Here is a 19,676-nt window from a genome sequence, read left to right as displayed (position 1 = left end):
GGACCTAGCAAGACCCGAAATCTAAAGAGCTGTTACTGCCGGAGCAATTCGAGTCATGCTCAAGCAGTACACCAACCTCCGAACTCTACCGATATCTTACGCAACGACAAATCAGGGCAGCCTCTACGTAAAACTGACACACTTAAGTGTCCGCATAATAAATCCCAACGGAAAATAATAAATGCAGTGAGTAGGGTGCGGCAGTTACCTCTCTTGCGGCCCTCGGGCACGGAGTAGGAGAGGTTGGTGAACTCGATGTCGACGGGCGGCCGGCTGGGCAGGTGGCTGAGCACCATGGGCCGGCGGCCGTTGGCGGCGTCTGGTGGCGGCGGAGGCGCGCCCTCCTTGTTGGGCACCTTCTTGGCCAGCACGCCGGGGGCCGCGCTGGGGCACCCGCACGCGCCCGCCCCCAGCATGTGCTGTAGCGGCGAGTCCAGCGACGGCGCCGAACCGCCCCGGCTGCCGACAAAAAGACACTCTCTGTAGCAAACACTTTTCATTTGAGGAAGGACGCTCGATAATGAGCTGAGACAATTGTGGCAACACTGAATGTCACCTGCTGGAGCAGTATGCACATGACGCAGTTAGCAAAGTACTCAAAATGTCCCTAAAAGAATGTCCCAGTCGTGGTACCACAATGCTTTGACGACTCATGGGATAGCGATACGCACGTGTGCAAATGGCGGTAGTCTCGCTACACAGGATATAAAAGCGCAGTGCCTTGGCGGAGCTGTCATATCTACCAGGTGATCAAAAAGACAGTATAAATTTGAAAACTTAGGAAACCACGGAATAATGTAGATAGAGAAGTAAAAATTGACACACATGCTGGGAATAACATGGGCTTTTATTAGAACAAAAAGAAAAAAGTTCACAAAATGTCCGACAGATGGCGCTGGACAGCAAAATGTCAGTGACTGCGCAAGACAATCGTGTATAAAAGGAGCTGTAATGAGAGAGAGAATTAGATGCGCCAGCAGTCGCAGAATGTATTATTAGAATGGGGAATGTGCTAGTTCAGCGTTACGATCCTATCGCCATAGGAAGGGGATTCGAAAGGGTAAAGGTCCGTTGACAAATGCAGCTGTGGCGAGAATGATTTCGAAGTTCGAAGCCACGGGTTGTTTGGACGATAGACCCCGTAGTGGCCGACCGAGCACAAGGCGTAATGCTGCTGAGACAGTTTAGGAAGAAATGGAGACTGTAGCGGGTTCGTCTATACACGGGGAAGTCAGCGCTCGTGCAGTCGCATGTCGCACCGGCATTCCATACACTACTGTTTGGTTGGCACTTAGGCGTACCCTCCGATTCTATCCGTCCAAAATCCACCGGCATCATAAACTGTTACCTGGCGATTTAGTGAAGCGGAGGGCATTTGCGGCGTGGGCGTTTCGAAAGATGGCAGAAGATGACGATTGGTTGAGTAACGTGTTGTGGACCGACGAAGCTCATTTCATGCTCCGAGGGTCTGTCAACGCCCACAGCTGCAGAATTTGGGCTACCGAAAATCCTAGAACTGTCATGGAAACTCCATTGCACGACGAGAAAGTCACGGTATGGGTTGGATTTACCACATCTACCGTTATCGGACCTATTTTCTTCGAGGAAATGCGTGATTCTGGTTTTGTAACTGCTACCGTGACAGGTGAGAGGTACGCCGGTATGATGCAGAATCGCATCACGCCCAGCCTGGCTGATAAACACCTGCTGCAACGTACGATGTTTATGCAGGATGGCACTCCACCCCATATTGCTAGACGCGTGAAAGATCTCTTGCGCGCGTCGCTTGATGATGATCGTGTGTTCATCCGCCACTTTCGTCATGCTTGGCCTCCCAGTCCGTGCGATTATTGGCTTTGGGGTTACTTGAAGTCGAAAGTGTATAGTGATCGATCGAAATCTCTAGGGATGCTGAAAGACAACATCCGACGCCTATGCCTCACCATAACTCCGGACATGCTTTACAGTGCAGTTCACAACATTATTCCTCGACTACAGCTATTGTTGAGGAATGATCGAGGACATATTGAGCATATCCTGTAAAGAACACCATCTTTGCTTTGTCTTACTTTTTTATGTTAATTATTTCTATTCTGATCAGATGAAACGCCGTCTGCCTGACATTTTTTGAACTTCTGTATTTTTTTTTGGTTCTAATAAAACCCCATGTCATTCCAAGCATCTGTGTCAATTTGTACCTCTCTGTCTACATTATTCCGTAATTTATTTAGTTTTCAAATTTATATTTACTTTTTGATCACCCTGTACTTAGATGATTCATGTGAAAAGATTTCAGACGTGACTGTGGCCACACGAAGGGAGTTAACAGATTCTGAACGCGGGATAATAGTTGTAGCTAGACGTAAAAGACATCCCATTTCGGAAATCGTCGAGGAATTCGACATTCCGCGAGCCACAGCGTCAATAGTGTGCCGAGAATCCAAAATTTCAGGCATTGCCACGGACAACGAAGTGTCGGACGAGCTTTCCTCAACGACCGAGAGCAGCTCAACACTGCGCCAATTAACCCAGAAATCAATGAGGGACGTACGGCGAACGTATCTGTTAGGACAGTGCGACGAAATATGGCGTTAATGGGCTATGGCAGCAGACGACCGATGCGAGTGCCTTTGCTAACACCTCGACATCGCCTGCAGCGCCTCATCTGGGCTCGTGCCAATATCGGTTGGAGCCTAGATGACTGGAAAACCGTGGCCTAGTCAGATGAGTCTCGATTTCAGTTTGGTAAGAACTGATGGTGGGTTTCGAGTGTGGCGCAGACCCCACGAAGCCATGAACTCAGGTAGTCAACAAAGCAATGTGCAAGCTGGTGGTGGCTCCATAATGGCTGTGTTTACATGGAATGGACTGGGTCCTCCGGTTATGTTCGGCTCCTTGGAGGCCATTTGCAGCCACTCATAAACTTCATGTCCCCAAATAACGATGGAATTTTTATGGATAACAATGCGCCATGTTACCGGGCCACAATTGTTCGCGGTTGGTTTGTCGAGCATTCTGGACAATTCGAACGAATGATTTGGCCACCTAGATCACCCGACATGAAGCCCCTCCACCATTTATGGTACATAACCGAGAAGTCATTTCGCGCACAAAATCCTGCACCAGCAACACTTACGTTGTTACGGGCGACCATAGAGGCAGCACAGCTCAATATTTCCGCAGGGGACTAGCAACGATTTGTCGAGTCCCTGCCACATCGAGTTGCTGCACTACACCGGGAAAAGGAGATATATCCCATTACTTTTGTCCCTCAGTGTATTATCAACTGTAAGAGTTGTTCAGTGTTGGTTCAAGGTCGTTGTTATAGAGCAACCCAAATACCTATAGATAAATAACCCAGTAGATAAAGTGAGGAGTTCCATGATCCTTTTCGTGGATGATGCTATTGTACACAGAGAAATCGAGGCGCTAGAAAATCCAAACGAAATGCAGAAACCCCTGCAGAGGATCGCCTTTTGGTGCAGGTAGTGGAAATTGATGCTCAACAAAAACAAATGTAACTTATTGAGAATCCATACACAGAAAGATTGTTACTGTTTGATTACAAAACTTTAGAAGAATCAGTGGAAGCAGTTACTTCCATAAAATATCTAGGAGTATGTGTACAGAGTTATTTGAACTGGAACGACCACATAAATTTCATCGCGAGTAAGGCAGATCACAGACTGATACTGAATAGAACAAACCTTAGGAATTGTAGTACACCTGCCTAGGAACTAGCTGACAAAACACTCGTTCGAACAATACTTGAATATTGCTCTGCAGTATGGGATCCGTACCAGATGGGAATGATAGAGGAATCAGAAAAGATCCAAAGAACGGCAGCACGTTTCGTTACAGATTGATTTAGTACGCGGGAAAGCGTCGCGGAGATGCTCAGTGAACTCTAGTGGCAGGCGCTGCAAGAGAGGCATTCTGCATCACGTTATAATCTATTAAATTTCCAAGAGCATACATTCCTAGAAGAGACAGTTCATTGCTTCCTCCTACGTATATCTCGCGAAAAGACAATGAAGATATAACGAGAGAGAATCAACCCCACGGCAATCGTTCTTTCCATGAGCCATATGCCAGTCAAAAAGGAAAAGGAGGAAGTGACATTGGTAAAAGCATCTTGGGTCACACACTGTAAGCTGGTTTTCGGAATATGGCTGCAGATGTAAACAGAACAGATCCACAAAACTATAGTTCATTGTTCTTGACATCGATATGTTGTAGTATCTTAGAACATATCGTATTTTGGTAGGCCGAGCGGTTCTAGGCGCTTCAGTCCGGAACCGCGCTGCTGCTACACTCTCAAGTTCGAATCTTGTCTCGGCCATGGATGTATGTGATATCCTTAGCTTAGTTAGGTTTAAGTAGTTCTAAGTCTAGGGGACTTACGACCTCCGATGTTAAGTCTCATAGTGCTTGGAGCCATTTAAATAGTGTGGTATTTCGAACAGAATACCCTCCCTCCTACCAACCAGCAAGAATTTCGAAAACATAGATCACGTGAAACCCAACTCACACCTTCTCCACATGACATCCTGAAAGCCATGTATCAAGACAGTCGGGTCGATGTAGTATTCCTCCATTACCGAAAAGCGTTTGACTCGGTTACACACATTAATAGTAACTTCAGACTTCTCGCAGATGATGCAGTTATCTGCAACGAAACCGTGCAAATGTTCAGTCTCGCCTTGATAAGATTTGAAAATGCTGCAAAGATTCGCAACTTGCTTTAAATGTTCAATATTCAAAATTATGCACTTCACAAAACTAAAACAGACAGTATCCTATGAATATACTATAAGTGAGTGGAATCTGTAAACTTACACAAATACCTTGGTGTAACGCTTAGTAGGGACATGAAACGGAACTATCACATAGTGTCAGTCGTGGTTAAAATAGGTAGCAGACTTCCTTTAATTGGTCGAATAAAAAGGAAAAAAACAATCAGCCTGCAAAGGAGATTGCTTACAAATAGCTCGTGGGACCCATCCTAGAACACTGCTCAAAGGTGTGGAACCCATTTCAAATAGGATTGGCAGGGAGTATACATAACGTATACAGAAAAGGGCAGCACGAACGGTCAAAAGTTTGGTTGGCCCACGGGAGAGCGTCACAGAGATGCTGAAAACCGTTAAGTGGGAGGCACCTGAAGATAGACGCAAACGGGAGAGTATCACTTAGATGACGAAATAACAGAACTGGTAGACTCTTAACGGAAACCATCCTGAGAAAGTCTACTAACAAAGTTTCAAGAACCCACTTTAAATGATGACTCTAGGAACATATTACAATACCCTACATTTCACTCCCGTAGAGTTCGTGCGGGCCAAGATTAGACTGATTACAGCAAGCAGAAGCATTTCATTTTTCCCGCGCTCCATATGTAAATGCAACGGGGAAAGCTCCAGTAACTGGTGTAGTGGGACGTACCATCTGTCATACGCTTCACAATTGTTCTCAGAATACAGATGTAGAGGCAGATATAGATGTAAGCGCGTGCACTAGTGCTGATTTGTCGTTTTCTCGGTCCCAGTGCCATAGACGCGAAATGGTCACTCCAGAGCATGAACTGTTTTGTGTTCTGCTGTTTGCTAAAAGTGAATTTGTAATTCCAGTACAACGTGCGTTTCGTTTAAAGTTTAACTGTTATCTTATATGTGGCAAAAACATCTGCCAATGATTACAGTCAATTCGAAACGCCTGGATGAACATGTAAAGCGAAAAGCACGGGATGACCAAAAATAAGATGTCTATTGGCTTGGTTCAAATGGCTCTGAGCGCTATGTGACTTAACTTCTGAGGTCATCAGTCGCCTAGAACTTAGAACTAATTAAACCTAACTAACCTAAGGACATCACACACATCCATGCTCGAGGCAGGATTCGAACCTGAGACCGTAGCGATCGCTCGGCTCCAGACTGTAGCGCCTAGAACTGCACGGCCACTCCGGCCGGCATGTCTATTCGGAGTGCAAGTGTTGCTTTTCAGTTGACAAAGATGACAGTATGAAAGGTTTTAAGAAAATGTTTACACATAGATCCATAGCGGTTACAGTTGGTTCATGCTTTAAACCCAGGTGACTGTCACGTACTTTATAACTTTGTAGGTGAATTGTTGCATCAGGAAGAGGACTTTGTTGATCTTCTGGTGTTCAGTGAAGGGGCAAGGTAGTGCGGTTGATTCCTTTGGGGGAAAAGGACCAAACAGCGAGGCCATCGGTCCCATAGGATTAGGGAAGGATGGGGAAAGAAATCGACCATGCTCTTTCAAAGGAACCGTGCCGGTATTTATCTGAAGCGATTTAGGGAAATCACGGAATACCTAAATCAGGACGGCCGGACGCCGGTTTGAACCGTCGTCCTCGTGAATGCGAGTACAGTGTGCTAACCACTGCGCGACCTCGCTCGGTCAATGATGAGGCAACTTTTCATCTAAGTGGGGATGTAAATACCTATAATATTATATCTGGGGGTCAGAACAGCCTCATCAAACAGTACGATATTAAATAAGAGTCCCCAAAATTAAACGCTTTATGCACTCTGTACCGATGTCAAGTGTGCTGTTGCTATTGTAGCAGGAGTTGCTTATCTGGACATGTTACAGGAATGGCTCATTTTCAGTTACAAGTTGTGTCCGAAAATTTCCTTTGGCAACAAGATGGAGTGCCTACCCATTGGCACGAGAGTGGTTTAACGTCAAAGTCCTTGATCGTTCGACTGTCCGCAATGCTCTTTTGCGCTGGCATCCACGCTCGCCTCACCTCACGGCACGCGATAATTTCCTTTGGGGTTTTATGAAATATCGTGTCAACGTTTTGCCACTACCTAAAGCTTTGCCAGAGTTGAGAGGCTATTCCTTCCATCACTCTGAAATTGTTAATGAAACAACCAAAAACAACTCCTCTACAGCCGCGCGGGATTAGCCGAGCGGTCCAAGGTGCTGCAGTCATGGACCGTGCGGCTGGTCCCGGCGGAGGTTCGAGTCCTCCCTCGGGCATGGTTGTGTGTGTTTGTTCTTAGGATAATTTAGGTTAGATTTCACACACATCTGAACATGTTTGAACTCCTCTACAGAGACGTTGAGGGGTTAACACCAATATAGAATGGAGTCAAATACTAGGGTACACAAATGCTCAACAGCCATTCGCTACCGAGTGACCGCCATCGTTTTATAAGGTTGTCCATACGTCTGTAAAAATAAACACCGCAAGGCTACACAGCGGAGTACATGTTGGAGGAATTACTTTAATACTGCATTTGGCAGAACATCTCCATCTTGAACAGTTTAATTGAGAATGAAAAACAAAAGCAGTATGGGAAACGGGAATCGATACAGAGACCTCTCGCTTATGAAACTAAGCGCTTAACTTGGCTATGCGCGCCTTGAATTATACCGCCCATACAACGTAGGGCTCTATGTATGCATGCTTAATATTTTCAATCTCGAAAACGGTCCTGTTTACAAATGTTGAAGTCCTAGTCATGCCGCCCGCATCTCGTGGTCGTGCGTTAGCGTTCTCGCTTCCCACGCCCGGGTTCCCGGGTTCGATTCCCGGCGGGGTCAGGGCTTTTCTCTGCCTCGTGATGGCTGGGTGTTGTGTGATGTCCTTAGGTTAGTTAGGTTTAAGTAGTTCTAAGTTCTAGGGGACTGATGACCATAGATGTTAAGTCCCATAGTGCTCAGAGCCATTTTTGAGCCTAGTCATGCCCCACACACCCTGTGGTAAAATACAGTCGGCAAAAATGGGATTTTTAAAGAGTGTTAGAGGATGTACGACGATGGATAGGATGCGTAATGAAGATGTCAGTGAAGAATTAAATGTAGAATAAGTACATAATAAAATATTAAATAACAGAAATGGACCAATCTCTTACAAAGAAAAGGTTCTCAACTGCGGATATTTGGGAGGGAAGTTCCAATTTCCGCATTTGCTTGATGACCAAGGGAAACCTCGCAGAATGTCTTGGCCAGAACCGAGGGACTGGAATGATTTCAAGTTACTCCTGGAACAATGTTTGCCATTATCCCAGACAAAAATTAATATCTGCGTATGTGCCATCTTTCAATCCCTACTCATAAGATTTGGATGGGTTATTTTCCGGGCGAATATTCTGTTTGGCTGAGACTACGATAGAGGAGATCCCAACTGGGAAAATTTGGGAGGAGATTTCCAGTTATAACATTTGCCTGATAATTAAAGGAAACCTCCCGCAAACCCTGATCTACATCTACATCCGTACTCCACAAGCCACCTGACGGTGTGTGGCGGAGGGTACCCTGAGTACCTCTATCGGTTCTCCCTTCTATTCCAGTCTCGTATTGTACGTGGAAAGAAGGATTGTCGGTATGCTTCTGTGTGGGCTCTAATCTCTCTGATTTTATCCTCATGGTCTCTTCGCGAGTTATACGTAGGAGGGAGCAATATACTGCTTGACTCTTCGGTGAAGGTATGTTCTCGAAACTTTAACAAAAGCCCGTACCGAGCTACTGAGCGTCTCTCCTGCAGAGTCTTCCACTGGAGTTTATCTATCATCTCCGTAACGCTTTCGCAATTACTAAATGATCCTGTAACGAAGCGCGCTGCTCTCCGTTGGATCTTCTCTATCTCTTCTATCAACCCTACCTGGTGCGGATCCCACACTGCTGAACAGTATTCAAGCACTGGGCGAACAAGCGTACTGTAACCTACTTCCTTTGTTGTCGGATTGCATTTCCTTAGGATTCTTCCAATGAATCTCAGTCTGGCATCTGCTTTACCGACGATCAACTTTATATGATCATTCCATTTTAAATCACTCCTAATGCGTACTCCCAGATAATTTATGGAATTAACTGCTTCCAGTTGCTGACCTGCTATTTTGTAGCTAAATGATAAGGGACCTATCTTTCTATGTATTCGCATCACTTTACACTTCGCTACATTGAGATTCAATTGCCATTCCGTGCACCATGCGTCAATTCGCTGCAGATCCTCCTGCATTTCAGCACAATTTTCCATTGTTGCAACCTCTCGATACACCACAGCATCATCTGCAAAAAGCCTCAGTGAACTTCCGATGTCATCCACCAGGTCATTTATGTATATTGTGAATAGCAACGGTCCTATGACACTCCCCTGCGGCACACCTGAAATCACTCTTACTTCGGAAGACTTCTCTCCATTGAGAAAGACATGCTGCGTTCTGTTATCTAGGAACTCCTCAATCCAATCACACAATTGATCTAATAGTCCGTATGCTCTTACTTTGTTCATTAAATGACTGTGGGGAACTGTGTCAAACGCCTTGCGGAAGTCAAGAAACACGGCATCTACCTGTGAACCCGTGTCTAAGGCCCTCTGAGTCTCGTGGACGAATAGCGCGAGCTGGGTTTCACACGATCGTCTTTTTCGAAACCCATGCTGATTCCTACAGAGTAGATTTCTAGTCTCCAGAAAAGACATTATACTCGAACATAATACGTGTTCCAAAATTCTACAACTGATCGACGTTAGAGATATAGGTCTATAGTTCTGCACATCTGTTCGACGTCCCTTCTTGAGAACGGGGATGACCTGTGCCCTTTTCCAATCCTTTGGAACGCTTCGCTCTTCTAGAGACCTACGGTACACCGCTGCAAGAAGGGGGGCAAGTTCCTTCGCGTACTCTGTGTAAAATCGAACTGGTATCCCATCAGGACCAGCGGCCTTTCCTCTTTTGAGCGATTTTAATTGCTTCTCTATCCCTCTGTCGTCTACTTCGATATCTACCATTTTGTCAACTGTGCGACAATCTAGAGAAGGAAGCACAGTGCAGTCTTCCTCTGTGAAACAGCTTTGGAAGAAGACATTTAGTATTTCGGCCTTTAGTCTGTCATCCTCTGTTTCAGTACCATTTTGGTCACAGAGTGTCTGGACATTTTGTTTTGATCCACCTACCGCTTTGACATAGGACCAAAATTTCTTAGGATTTTCTGCCAAGTCAGTACATAGAACTTTACTTTCGAATTCATTGAAAGCCTCTCGCATAGCCCTCCTCACACTACATTTCGCTTCGCGTAATTTTTGTTTGTCTGCAAGGCTTTGGCTATGTTTATGTTTGCTGTGAAGTTCCCTTTGCTTCCGCAGCAGTTTTCTAACTCGGTTGTTGTACCACGGTGGCTCTTTTCCATCTCTTACGATCTTGCTTGGCACATACTCATCTAACGCATATTGTACCATGGTTTTGAACTTTGTCCACTGATCCTCAACACTATCTGCACTTGAGACAAAACTTTTGTGTTGAGCCGTCAGGTACTCTGTAATCTGCTTTTTGTCACTTTTGCTAAACAGAAAAATCTTCCTACCTTTTTTAATATTTCTATTTACGGCTGAAATCATCGATGCAGTAACCGCTTTATGATCGCTGATTCCCTGTTCTGGATTAACTGATTCAAATAGTTCGGGTCTGTTTGTCACCAGAAGGTCTAATATATTATCGCCACGAGTCGGTTTTCTGTTTAACTGCTCAAGGTAGTTTTCAGATAAAGCACTTAAAAATATTTCACTGGATTCTTTGTCCCTGCCATCCCTTATGAACGTTTGAGTCTCCCAGTCTATATCCGGCAAATTAAAATCTCCACCCAGAACTATAACATGGTGGGGAAATCTACTCGAAATATTTTCCAAATTATTCTTCAGGTGCTGAGCCACAACAGCTGCTGAGCCCGGGGGCCTATAGAGACATCCAATTACCATGTCTGAGCCTGCTTTAACCGTGACCTTCACCCAAATCATTTCACAATTCGAATCTCCGTCAATTTCCTTCGATACTATTGCACTTCTTATCGCTATAAACACGCCTCCCCCTTCACTGTCCAGCCTATCTCTGCGGTATACATTCCAATCAGAGTTTAGGGTTTCATTACTGTTTACGTCTGGTTTCAGCCAACTTTCTGTTCCTAGTACTATATGGGTGTTGTGACCGTTTATTAATGAGAGCAGTTCTGGGACCTTTCTATAGACGCTCCTGCAGTTTACTATTAGCACATTAATATTGTTATTCCTTGTTGCATTTTGCCTACTCCTGCCTTGCCGCGTCTCAGGAGGCGTCTTGTCGGGCCTAGGGAGGGAATTCTCTAACCGGGGTGGCCGAGCGGTTCTAGGCGCTACAGTCTGGAACCGCGCGACCGCTACGGTCGCAGGTTCCAATCCTGCCTCGGTCGTGGATGTGTGTCATGTTCTTAGGTTGGTTAGGTTTAAGTAGTTCTAAGTTCTAGTGGACTAATGACCTCAGAAGTTAAGTCCCATAGTGCTCAGAGCCATTTGAACCATTTGCAACGCTGTCCATTGTTACAGACAAAAATCAAAAAGTACGTGAGTGTGTATGTTTGTGGGTGGGTGGGTTTTGTGTCCATATTTGACCAAAGTTGTACATGTAGATCCAGCAGAACAAATTATACTGTGATCTTCCGTGCAATGAAGAGATAGAGAGAGAAAAAGAGAGAGAGAGAGAGAGAGAGAGAGAGAGAGAGAGAGAGAGAGAGAGAGAAAGTGACATAAGGAGAGATTCTACACCTGGGAGACGTCCATGAGATGATGAGCGAACCTGATTCGGTAGACATCGGAGGGCCAGCGACTGGAGACTGCGCTGGCCAGGAGCTCTGCTTGGCTGAGAACGCTGCTAACGGAGGAGCAGCACGTGGATGGGGTACGGTGCACCGGCGCCGTCAGAACGCTCTCCAGGCTCACGAACCTACCACGCATTTTGGCGACGAGTTCGACAGGCACAAAAAAGTGTTGCTGCGTAGTCGTTACCTGACCCTCAATATACTAGTCCCACCAGAGACCTCCACTCACCAAATGGCAGTTTCTCCCCCGCCAAATTCACTGCGCCGATTGTTGAGATGTGTTTAACAAGGTGGATCAAACAGAACCACACCGATGAAGTTCGGAAGCCCAAAATAACTACTGCGTTATGGGGAAGTTGACTGGCTCACCAGTCCACTGTTTATCCCTAGTTCATGCACTTACACAGGTTAGTTTTCAACCACCAGTCAAGACTCTTCGAAACATTTCGAAATAGCAAACTTTCCATTACACTGCGCAATGTTTAGCAACACGAAATGCCTGGCCTGTTGCCGTTTTTTGTTAAAAACTACTAACATGATTTTACTGGATTTTGGAAACACATCTCAATAGGCATTTCCCTGGGAGGCAGTCTGCTATTGGAACAGGTATCGACACTCGCACTGCGGGATCTATGTACCCTGTTGTGGAAGAGACGGTTACTAATCCTGACTGATCCGCCCGCGATTTGGACACGGTAAACTAAACTAGCAATATTCTCGATAAATCGTCAACAACCGCGGGTTCGCCACTGCGGGCGTTCAAAGCGGAACCACAGTGATAAAGGCGAAACGTGTGACTGTCAAGAGTTGACCGAACAGTACGAAGCACCACAGAGACTGGTTGTGCCCGTCGCGGCAACACGTCCAGCGCGAGGTCTGCGGGTAGAGGTGGAGCAGCGGTTACCGCCGCGCCGGGCCACAGACTGCGGCTACAGCTGGGCGCACTCGCCGCCCCGACAACGGGGTCATGCTCTTAATGATTGGTGCGCCGCCTGCCGGCCCAACTCCCACGGCCATTGCCGGCTAGACAGACGGGAGTACAGAGACCGGCGCGTTAGCACACGTGTGCGCCATTGCCCGCTGCCGTTGAAACAAGCTTCCGCTTCGCGAGCGGAAGTAATAGCGTCATACTAAATGTGCACGCTAATTTCACCCGATGCGTAACAAACACAACATTGTCAAGGATGTATTCTGACTGCGTGACTTACTGAAGCAATTAAACGTAGTGTAGCGCAGGGTTCGATTTTGGGTCCGGCGTTATCGGCATCATGCGACACCATGATTAACGATAAGTTCCAAAACGCAGCATATATAAATAGGTTTTTCCGGCGATCATACTTAGTGCTGTATTGGTGACAGGAACGTAGGGTCAAGTGTTTCGGATAGCCATTGGCTAGCGACTATTTTTATGCCCAGCAATGGCTTGGTTCAAATGGCTCTGACCACTATGCTACTTAACTTCTGAGGTCATCAGTCGCCTAGAACTTAGAACTAATTAAACCTAACTAACCTAACTAACCTAAGGACATCACACACATCCATGCCCGAGGCAGGATTCGAACCTGCGACCATAGCGGTCGCTCGGCTCCAGACTGCAGCGCCTAGAACCGCACGGCCACTCCGGCCGGCTGATGCCCAGCACATAGATGGTCTTGCTGTAATTATTCTATAGCACAGGGTCAAAGTTTGAATATTATGCACTTCCTCCAGCAAAGCCGGCCGCTGTGGCCGAGCGGTTCTAGGCGTTTCAGTTCGGAACCTCGCTGCTGCTACTGTCGCAGGTTCGAATCCTGCCTCGAGCATGGATATGTGTGATGTCCTTAGGTTAGTTAGGTTTAAGTAGTTCTAAGCCTAGGGAACTGATGACCTCAGACGTTAAGTCCCATGGTGCTTGGAGCCATTTGAACCACCAGCAAAGGCAAATGGAATAAATAGTTCGGTTCTTTTGTATTATATCTGATTTATGGTGCGGCGTAAGAAGCTTATGGAGGCATTGTATAGTTCATGAGCGGTTTTTGAGAAAACAGAAAAAAATGTTTTTTTTTTTTTTGTCACAAAACCTGGCCGCAAAATTAAAGATAGTTATGAACAGCATATGGCTGATATTTGTAAGATACATTCCTAAGATCCTGACCTCGAACAATCTTGAAAACTGTCTTGATATCTCTGTCCGTTTCAGAGACACTAAGATTCAAAGTTACCCTACTCGTACAAATAAAACACGCGCGTAAACTACGGTCTGAGGCGAAACATAGTTTATAAGTGACGTAGCACGGAGAAAGATGGTGCAAAGTTTCTCCGTTATCATCGGAAGGGTTCTGAGAACCGCTATATTGTAATACTGGCAAATGCAAAATTTTAGTGCAATTTTACTGACCAATAAAGTCCATTTAATATGAGTGACATGCTCCGCTGTAGCAGGGAAAAAGAAGGGAACCAGCAAAAAATGCTGCTTTCGGATCTCACAAAAGGCTCATATGGCTCTGAGCACTATGGGACGTAACATCTGAGGTCATCAGTCCCATAGAACTTAGAACTACTTAAACCGAACTAATCTAAGGACATCACACACATCCATGACCGAGGCAGGATTCGAACCTGTGACCGTAGCGGTCGCGCGGTTCCAGACTGAAGCGCCTATAACCCCTCGGCCACACCGACCGGCTTCACAAAAGGCGAATATGCTCTTATTTGTTAAAACACTGTCACTGAAAAGTAGAGTACCATCTGCTTTATTCTACTCATATCTTTCTCGGCACCTTTAAAAAAAATTCCAAAAATTTTAGCATGCGAACATATTCGCGATTTTTTAAGCTGAGAGAGTAGGAGACCGAGGAAGTGAGAAAGAGACGGAGAAGTTGTAAATGCAGGAAGATAGTAGACAGTGGTTGCGGTACACAAAAAGCGAAGGGACAATGGCATCGTGAGAGAAAGAGAGGGGCACAGTGGCAGTCCAATACAGTTGAGGGTAACAAAATTCAAGGAGATCTAACCAGTGGAAGAGGAATAAAGGCATGGAGAAAGTGGAAGTGGATGGGAGCCAGTGATAATAAGAGATTCTATGACATGAGAACGACGAAGAGAGAGATAGTGACAGTGAGAAAAGAATGAATGAGGTAGTAGGAGTAAAGGAGATCAATAGGGAGACAGGGAGAATGAGAAGCTACATCATTAGTAGGACAGAACGAAAGACACGCTGGCTGTGAGACAGAGGATGGTGACAGAGAAACACAAACGCATAATGTCTATGTGTTGAGCTGAATGAGTGAGTAAGAATGGGAAAGTAGACGGGATACGCATGAGCGACTTATAGCGATGGACTAGTGGGTCTGAGCAAGTTACAATAAGGGGAGCTGGTGGAAATATAGTGAGCTGTATAGTGCCGGCTGCTGTGGTCGAGCGGTTCTAGGCACTTCAGTCCGGAACCGCGCTGCTGCTACGGTCGCAGGTTCGAATCCTGCATGGGCATGGATGCTTGTGATGACCTTAGGTTAGTTGGGTTTAAGTAGTTCTACGTTTAGGGGACTGATGACCTCAGATGTTAAGTCCCATAGTGCTCAGAGCCATTTGAACCGTTTGAGCTGCATGTTAAAAACATCGCGAATACTTTCGCATGCCACAATTTTTAGGAAAATTTTTAAATTGGCGGAGAAAGGTATAGTGAGGCTGCTGGTACCCCCACTTTTCAGTCAGAGTTTTTTAAAACAGGGGCATATTATCTTGTTGGTGCTCTGGTAGGGGAATTTTACCACTGGTGTCTGTATAACTTACTGAAGCAATCGGATACCGTGTACGGCAGGGTTCGAGTCTGGATCCACTGTTATTTCTGATATACATAAATGATCTTGCAGTTGCATGGTCAGAAGATTAAAACTTCCTCCATTTAACGGGTGATAGAAGTAAAGAAATGAAAAGTAGTATCTGAGAAGGCAACTGCCGAAATGTTTCTAAATGCCAGCAAATAATCATTAAATTGTGAAAAGGCTCAACAGCTGCAACTCTGTACTTCTCACAGAACTCCACAACCTACAAAAATACCCTCTCAAAGAATGAATCTTTCGCCTCTGCAGAGAAGTGTGCACTGTTTTGAAACTCTCTGACAGATGACACCTTTTTATCGAATTGTGAAAGGCAAGGTTGCTGGTTTGACTCCCAGTCGGACACACAGTTTTAATCCATCAGGAAATTTCAAATCAGCAGACACTCAACTGCTTCTTCTTTTACTGCCTAGCCACTGCAAATGTTGGACAACATCACAGCTATATCACTTTCGCTTGTGTGTGAGGTCCACGTCCTCAAGTTTAAAATTTTATTCATGGCTGTCAATCAGCAGCTGTGAAGCACGTTTCAAGAATAGAAATAATCAGTTGTACAAATTTTCAAAATTTTTATTACATTAACTTCTTGACTAGTTCCTTCTACCCCCGCCCCCCCCCCCCCCCCCTCCCCAGTCCTCTTTCACCAGGTATCTTTCCTTGCAGAAAGTTCTGTAGCAGTTTAGACCTGTTTCCATCCTTCATTTCATGACCGATAGATTGTATTATATGTATTTTAAAGGGTTTAGGAATTCTTTTTCTTTCTACATTTTGCGGAAATGTCGTTGTTGTAATTTTATCCATTCACACATGGTACTCTTTAACATTCTCCTGTACAGCCACGTATCAAATGCCTCAAGTCGTTGTCCCACCGTCTCGGGCAAAGTCCAGGCCTGATCTCTATAGAAAACGATGGGAAATATGTAGGAGATCAGAATCGTTAATTTTGTTTCGGTTGAGAGGTGATAACTCTCGAACACATTAGTCATTTTACATAACGCGGCCCTGGCTTTATACGGACTTTTCCACGTGAGTTACGACATTGGTTGTCAATGTTAGTTCCCAGTTATACAGGGTGTTTCAAACCTCGACGGTAAAACTTCAGGAAGTGGTTCCTCATATGACAAGAAAATAAAATCTAGTACACATTTACTCTAAAATGCATACCTTAAGAGTTATGACCACATGTTCAATACGGAAGAGATGTGATTGACAGTAGTGAAAATGAACAAGGCCATACTTCTTACTGTATACATTTTACTGGACTTCTTTTCTTGTTTTGATCCACACTACCTTCTCCCAAGATATGGAATGCAAAGAGCTTGTAGTAGAAGAGATTTGTTTCACAGTATCGTTGCTGAAGAGGTGCTCATAGGTCGTAAGTTACGCATTTTAGAGGCCATGTTTACTAGACTTTTTTCTATTTCTTATATAAAGAATCCATTCCTGAAATTGTGCCGTCGAGTATTGAAACAAACTGAGTGTATCTGTTTATATTTTCAATATGTTTACCATTGATGTTTAGATAACAATTTGATATGGCATTCTTGCTGATGACTACTAATTTTGTTCTATTTATGTTGACTTAGAGACCACAATGCTCACTACATTCGTCAACTCTGGACAAAAGATAATGAAGACTATTTACGATGTCGGCACCGAGCTTTTTTATACACGATGCGGTGGTCTTATTTTTGGATAGTCCATTCTGAACAAATACCCAAAAAAATATCCTCCTCTTCCAGACTGTTACCGAGGTGCTCTTCACATTCTGGTAGACTTCTTTTTGCTCCAAAGTTTCCAGCCGGCCTCCGTGTGGACTGCACACATGATTTTTAGTGGTATTCTCCTTTCCAGGCTCTCCAACCTCTCTAGCTTGTGTTTCATTGAGAGGCATTTACTGGCGTACAGGCATTTTATTTTGTCCGCAGCATTATAGTATCTTAGTTTGGTAATCCAGCATATGCACTTTTTGATGCAAACATTTTTTACTCAGCTCACACGCGCTCTCCATTTTTGAGATCCGATCACCCATCGCAGCTTTCCTAGTCCATTTTCTTCTATAGTCTGACCGAGGTACTTTAATTAATCTGGCCCATCTCTATTTTAAAGAATTTCAGTACTTGTTTGTCATTCATCATGGATTTCTTCTTTTCTACGGAGCCACTCAGCCCTGTTCTGCTGGCCCTCCCTTCTCGGAGGCTTATGTGAATGATGACATTATCTTACATTCACTACACCAAGTGCGGACTTTGTCCAAATGCACTAACACGGAACCCATTGAGTGCGAGATGGCAAGTTCAATCATTTGAAAATGTTGAGTTAACAATTATTATGACAGGAAATATATTAGCTGATAATGAATCACCACGTGCAGCAGGAGAGCGACAGAAAATGTGTGTTCCGGCGTTGCACAGACCAACCTTCTGTGGGATGTGTGTATTATACTTCACAAAATGGACATCATCGACATTCAAGAAATGTTCAAAACAAACCATTAACTTGCACTATGAGCGTCGAATGAAAAATGGTACGCCAATGTGGTCGCAAAGGTTCGCACCATCGCGATCGAAGGCGAACTCCTTGGGAAGTGCAAACCATGCGGAACGTTCAGCTAGGTACCCACACTTAGAGAATGCATACAGAATCAAATTAGCGTAACTGGGTAATGAGAACTGATGGAATCTTGTGGAATGCAACTAAATTCAAACAGTCTGTCGTGGAGCTTATCGTGGAACTGGCTGTCCTTTAAGTCGTGGCTGCGGATAGTGCGATAACATGTTTTATAGGCACGGAAAAAAACAAATGTCGAGAAACTGAATTTGTCCAGTGGTTCCAGGTGATATCAATTGCAATATCACACACTTTTCAGGAGGGATAGCTTGCTCTAAGGGTGTGTGATTTTTATACGCAGACCAGGAATCAAGCAAAGGCAAGTTATTTTGACCAGCCATTGGGCAAAATCAGTGCTTATATCATAGTTGTAGTTCTCTTACGCCCATTTTCCCATTCTTGCTTGCTGTGATGTAAATATTCGTACTGCAGCTGCAAGATCGCACACACGGGAAAGAATCGTAGACGGGAAGAGCGCCTCTAACTTCTCGCAGCACAAAAAATAATTTTCCAACCAGTTTATCACCAAACTGCATAACTGTATAAGAACGCCGTAAGACATTGATGTTAGTTGATCTTGATACAACTTTCTTGGTGCCTCTAACTTCCAAGTTTCCTTTTATGTGCATTTCCACTTCAAATCCTGATTGGCCGGAGTTGAAAACAAATTTCTTACTGAACGATGGGATAAGTTTGTTTATCTCATCTACAAATTTTCGAGCCTATTTCGCAATTTACTATTCATCGACAAGTTGATACTTGACGTCTTCTTTCTCACGTCTCGAAATTCCTTGGGTTTCTTTCTGATGAAATGTTAACTTTGGCAACTGTTGTTTTAGATATAATGCAACGTTTTCTTTGTTTATCGTTGCCATAGTTCCATTTTCTATCAACACTATTAGCACTGTTGTGAGTTATTCGTCGACTAAGCATTTCAACTACGATCCGCAGCCTCACGCTGTGCTCACCATTGCATGCTTCCGGTCCCACTCTCTGTTGGCATTAGCAGTCAATATTCTGGTTGCATGGTAGACAACATGTGGGATGTCGAATGCCGTAAATATCATTGGCCTTTTGCGGCCTCGTAAAAGAGAGATCATGTGAGACTCTCACATTATCTGTGCCTGATTCAAAGACTGACGGTAGATTCTGAACATAATTAAAAGTAATGTAATGTTCGTAAATTGAAGGAAACTCATACTTCATTTGACTACAAGATGGGTGACCTATCACTGGAATTAACCAAAACCTTCATGTACCTAAGAGTTTGTTTCAAGAGCGATTTAACATGGAGCGTAAGATTAAAATTTAACAGTGGGGAAGGTAGACACCAGCCTCAAATTCACTAGGAGAAATCTGAAGACAGGCAATTTACGTACAAAGAGGTTGACTACAAAACCCTTGTTCGATTGATTGCTATTTTGTTAGCTTTAAAGCGTCACAGAAATACTCAACGAACTGCAGTGGAGAAATTTTTTAAGACAACCGTCGTATTTGGCGGAGAGAGTTATGAAATTCCGAGAGCTCATGTCCCAAAATGACCCAAGTTACATCGGTATACCACTAAACGGCTAAATGACACGCACTCCCACTTGCAAGCTGCTAATCTAACAGCTTCTAGGTGTAATTTTTTAATTTCAGAATTTT

The 19,676-nt window shown here is 44.5% G+C and overlaps 1 protein-coding gene across 3 annotated transcripts in view; it reads right to left on the bottom strand.

Annotated features, from left to right (window-relative positions):
- The window catches only part of LOC126278033 (ATP-binding cassette sub-family G member 4-like), a 448,565-nt gene that overhangs the window by 35,181 nt on the left and 393,708 nt on the right, over nt 1-19,676 (bottom strand). For 2 of the 3 annotated variants that reach the window (XM_049977774.1, XM_049977775.1), the window contains one exon: nt 209-459. In XM_049977774.1, the coding sequence (XP_049833731.1) occupies nt 209-459 (251 nt within the window). Of the gene's footprint in view, nt 1-208; nt 460-11,579; nt 12,546-19,676 lie in introns of those variants that run through there. The other variant, XM_049977773.1, reaches the window with a different exon arrangement.

The sequence above is a fragment of the Schistocerca gregaria genome, chromosome 6, assembly GCF_023897955.1.
Source record: "Schistocerca gregaria isolate iqSchGreg1 chromosome 6, iqSchGreg1.2, whole genome shotgun sequence".
In the NCBI taxonomy this organism is placed as follows: Eukaryota; Metazoa; Arthropoda; class Insecta; order Orthoptera; family Acrididae; genus Schistocerca; species Schistocerca gregaria.
Note: the sequence above shows the minus strand (reverse complement) of the source record. Positions and strands in the feature narration are given on the sequence as shown.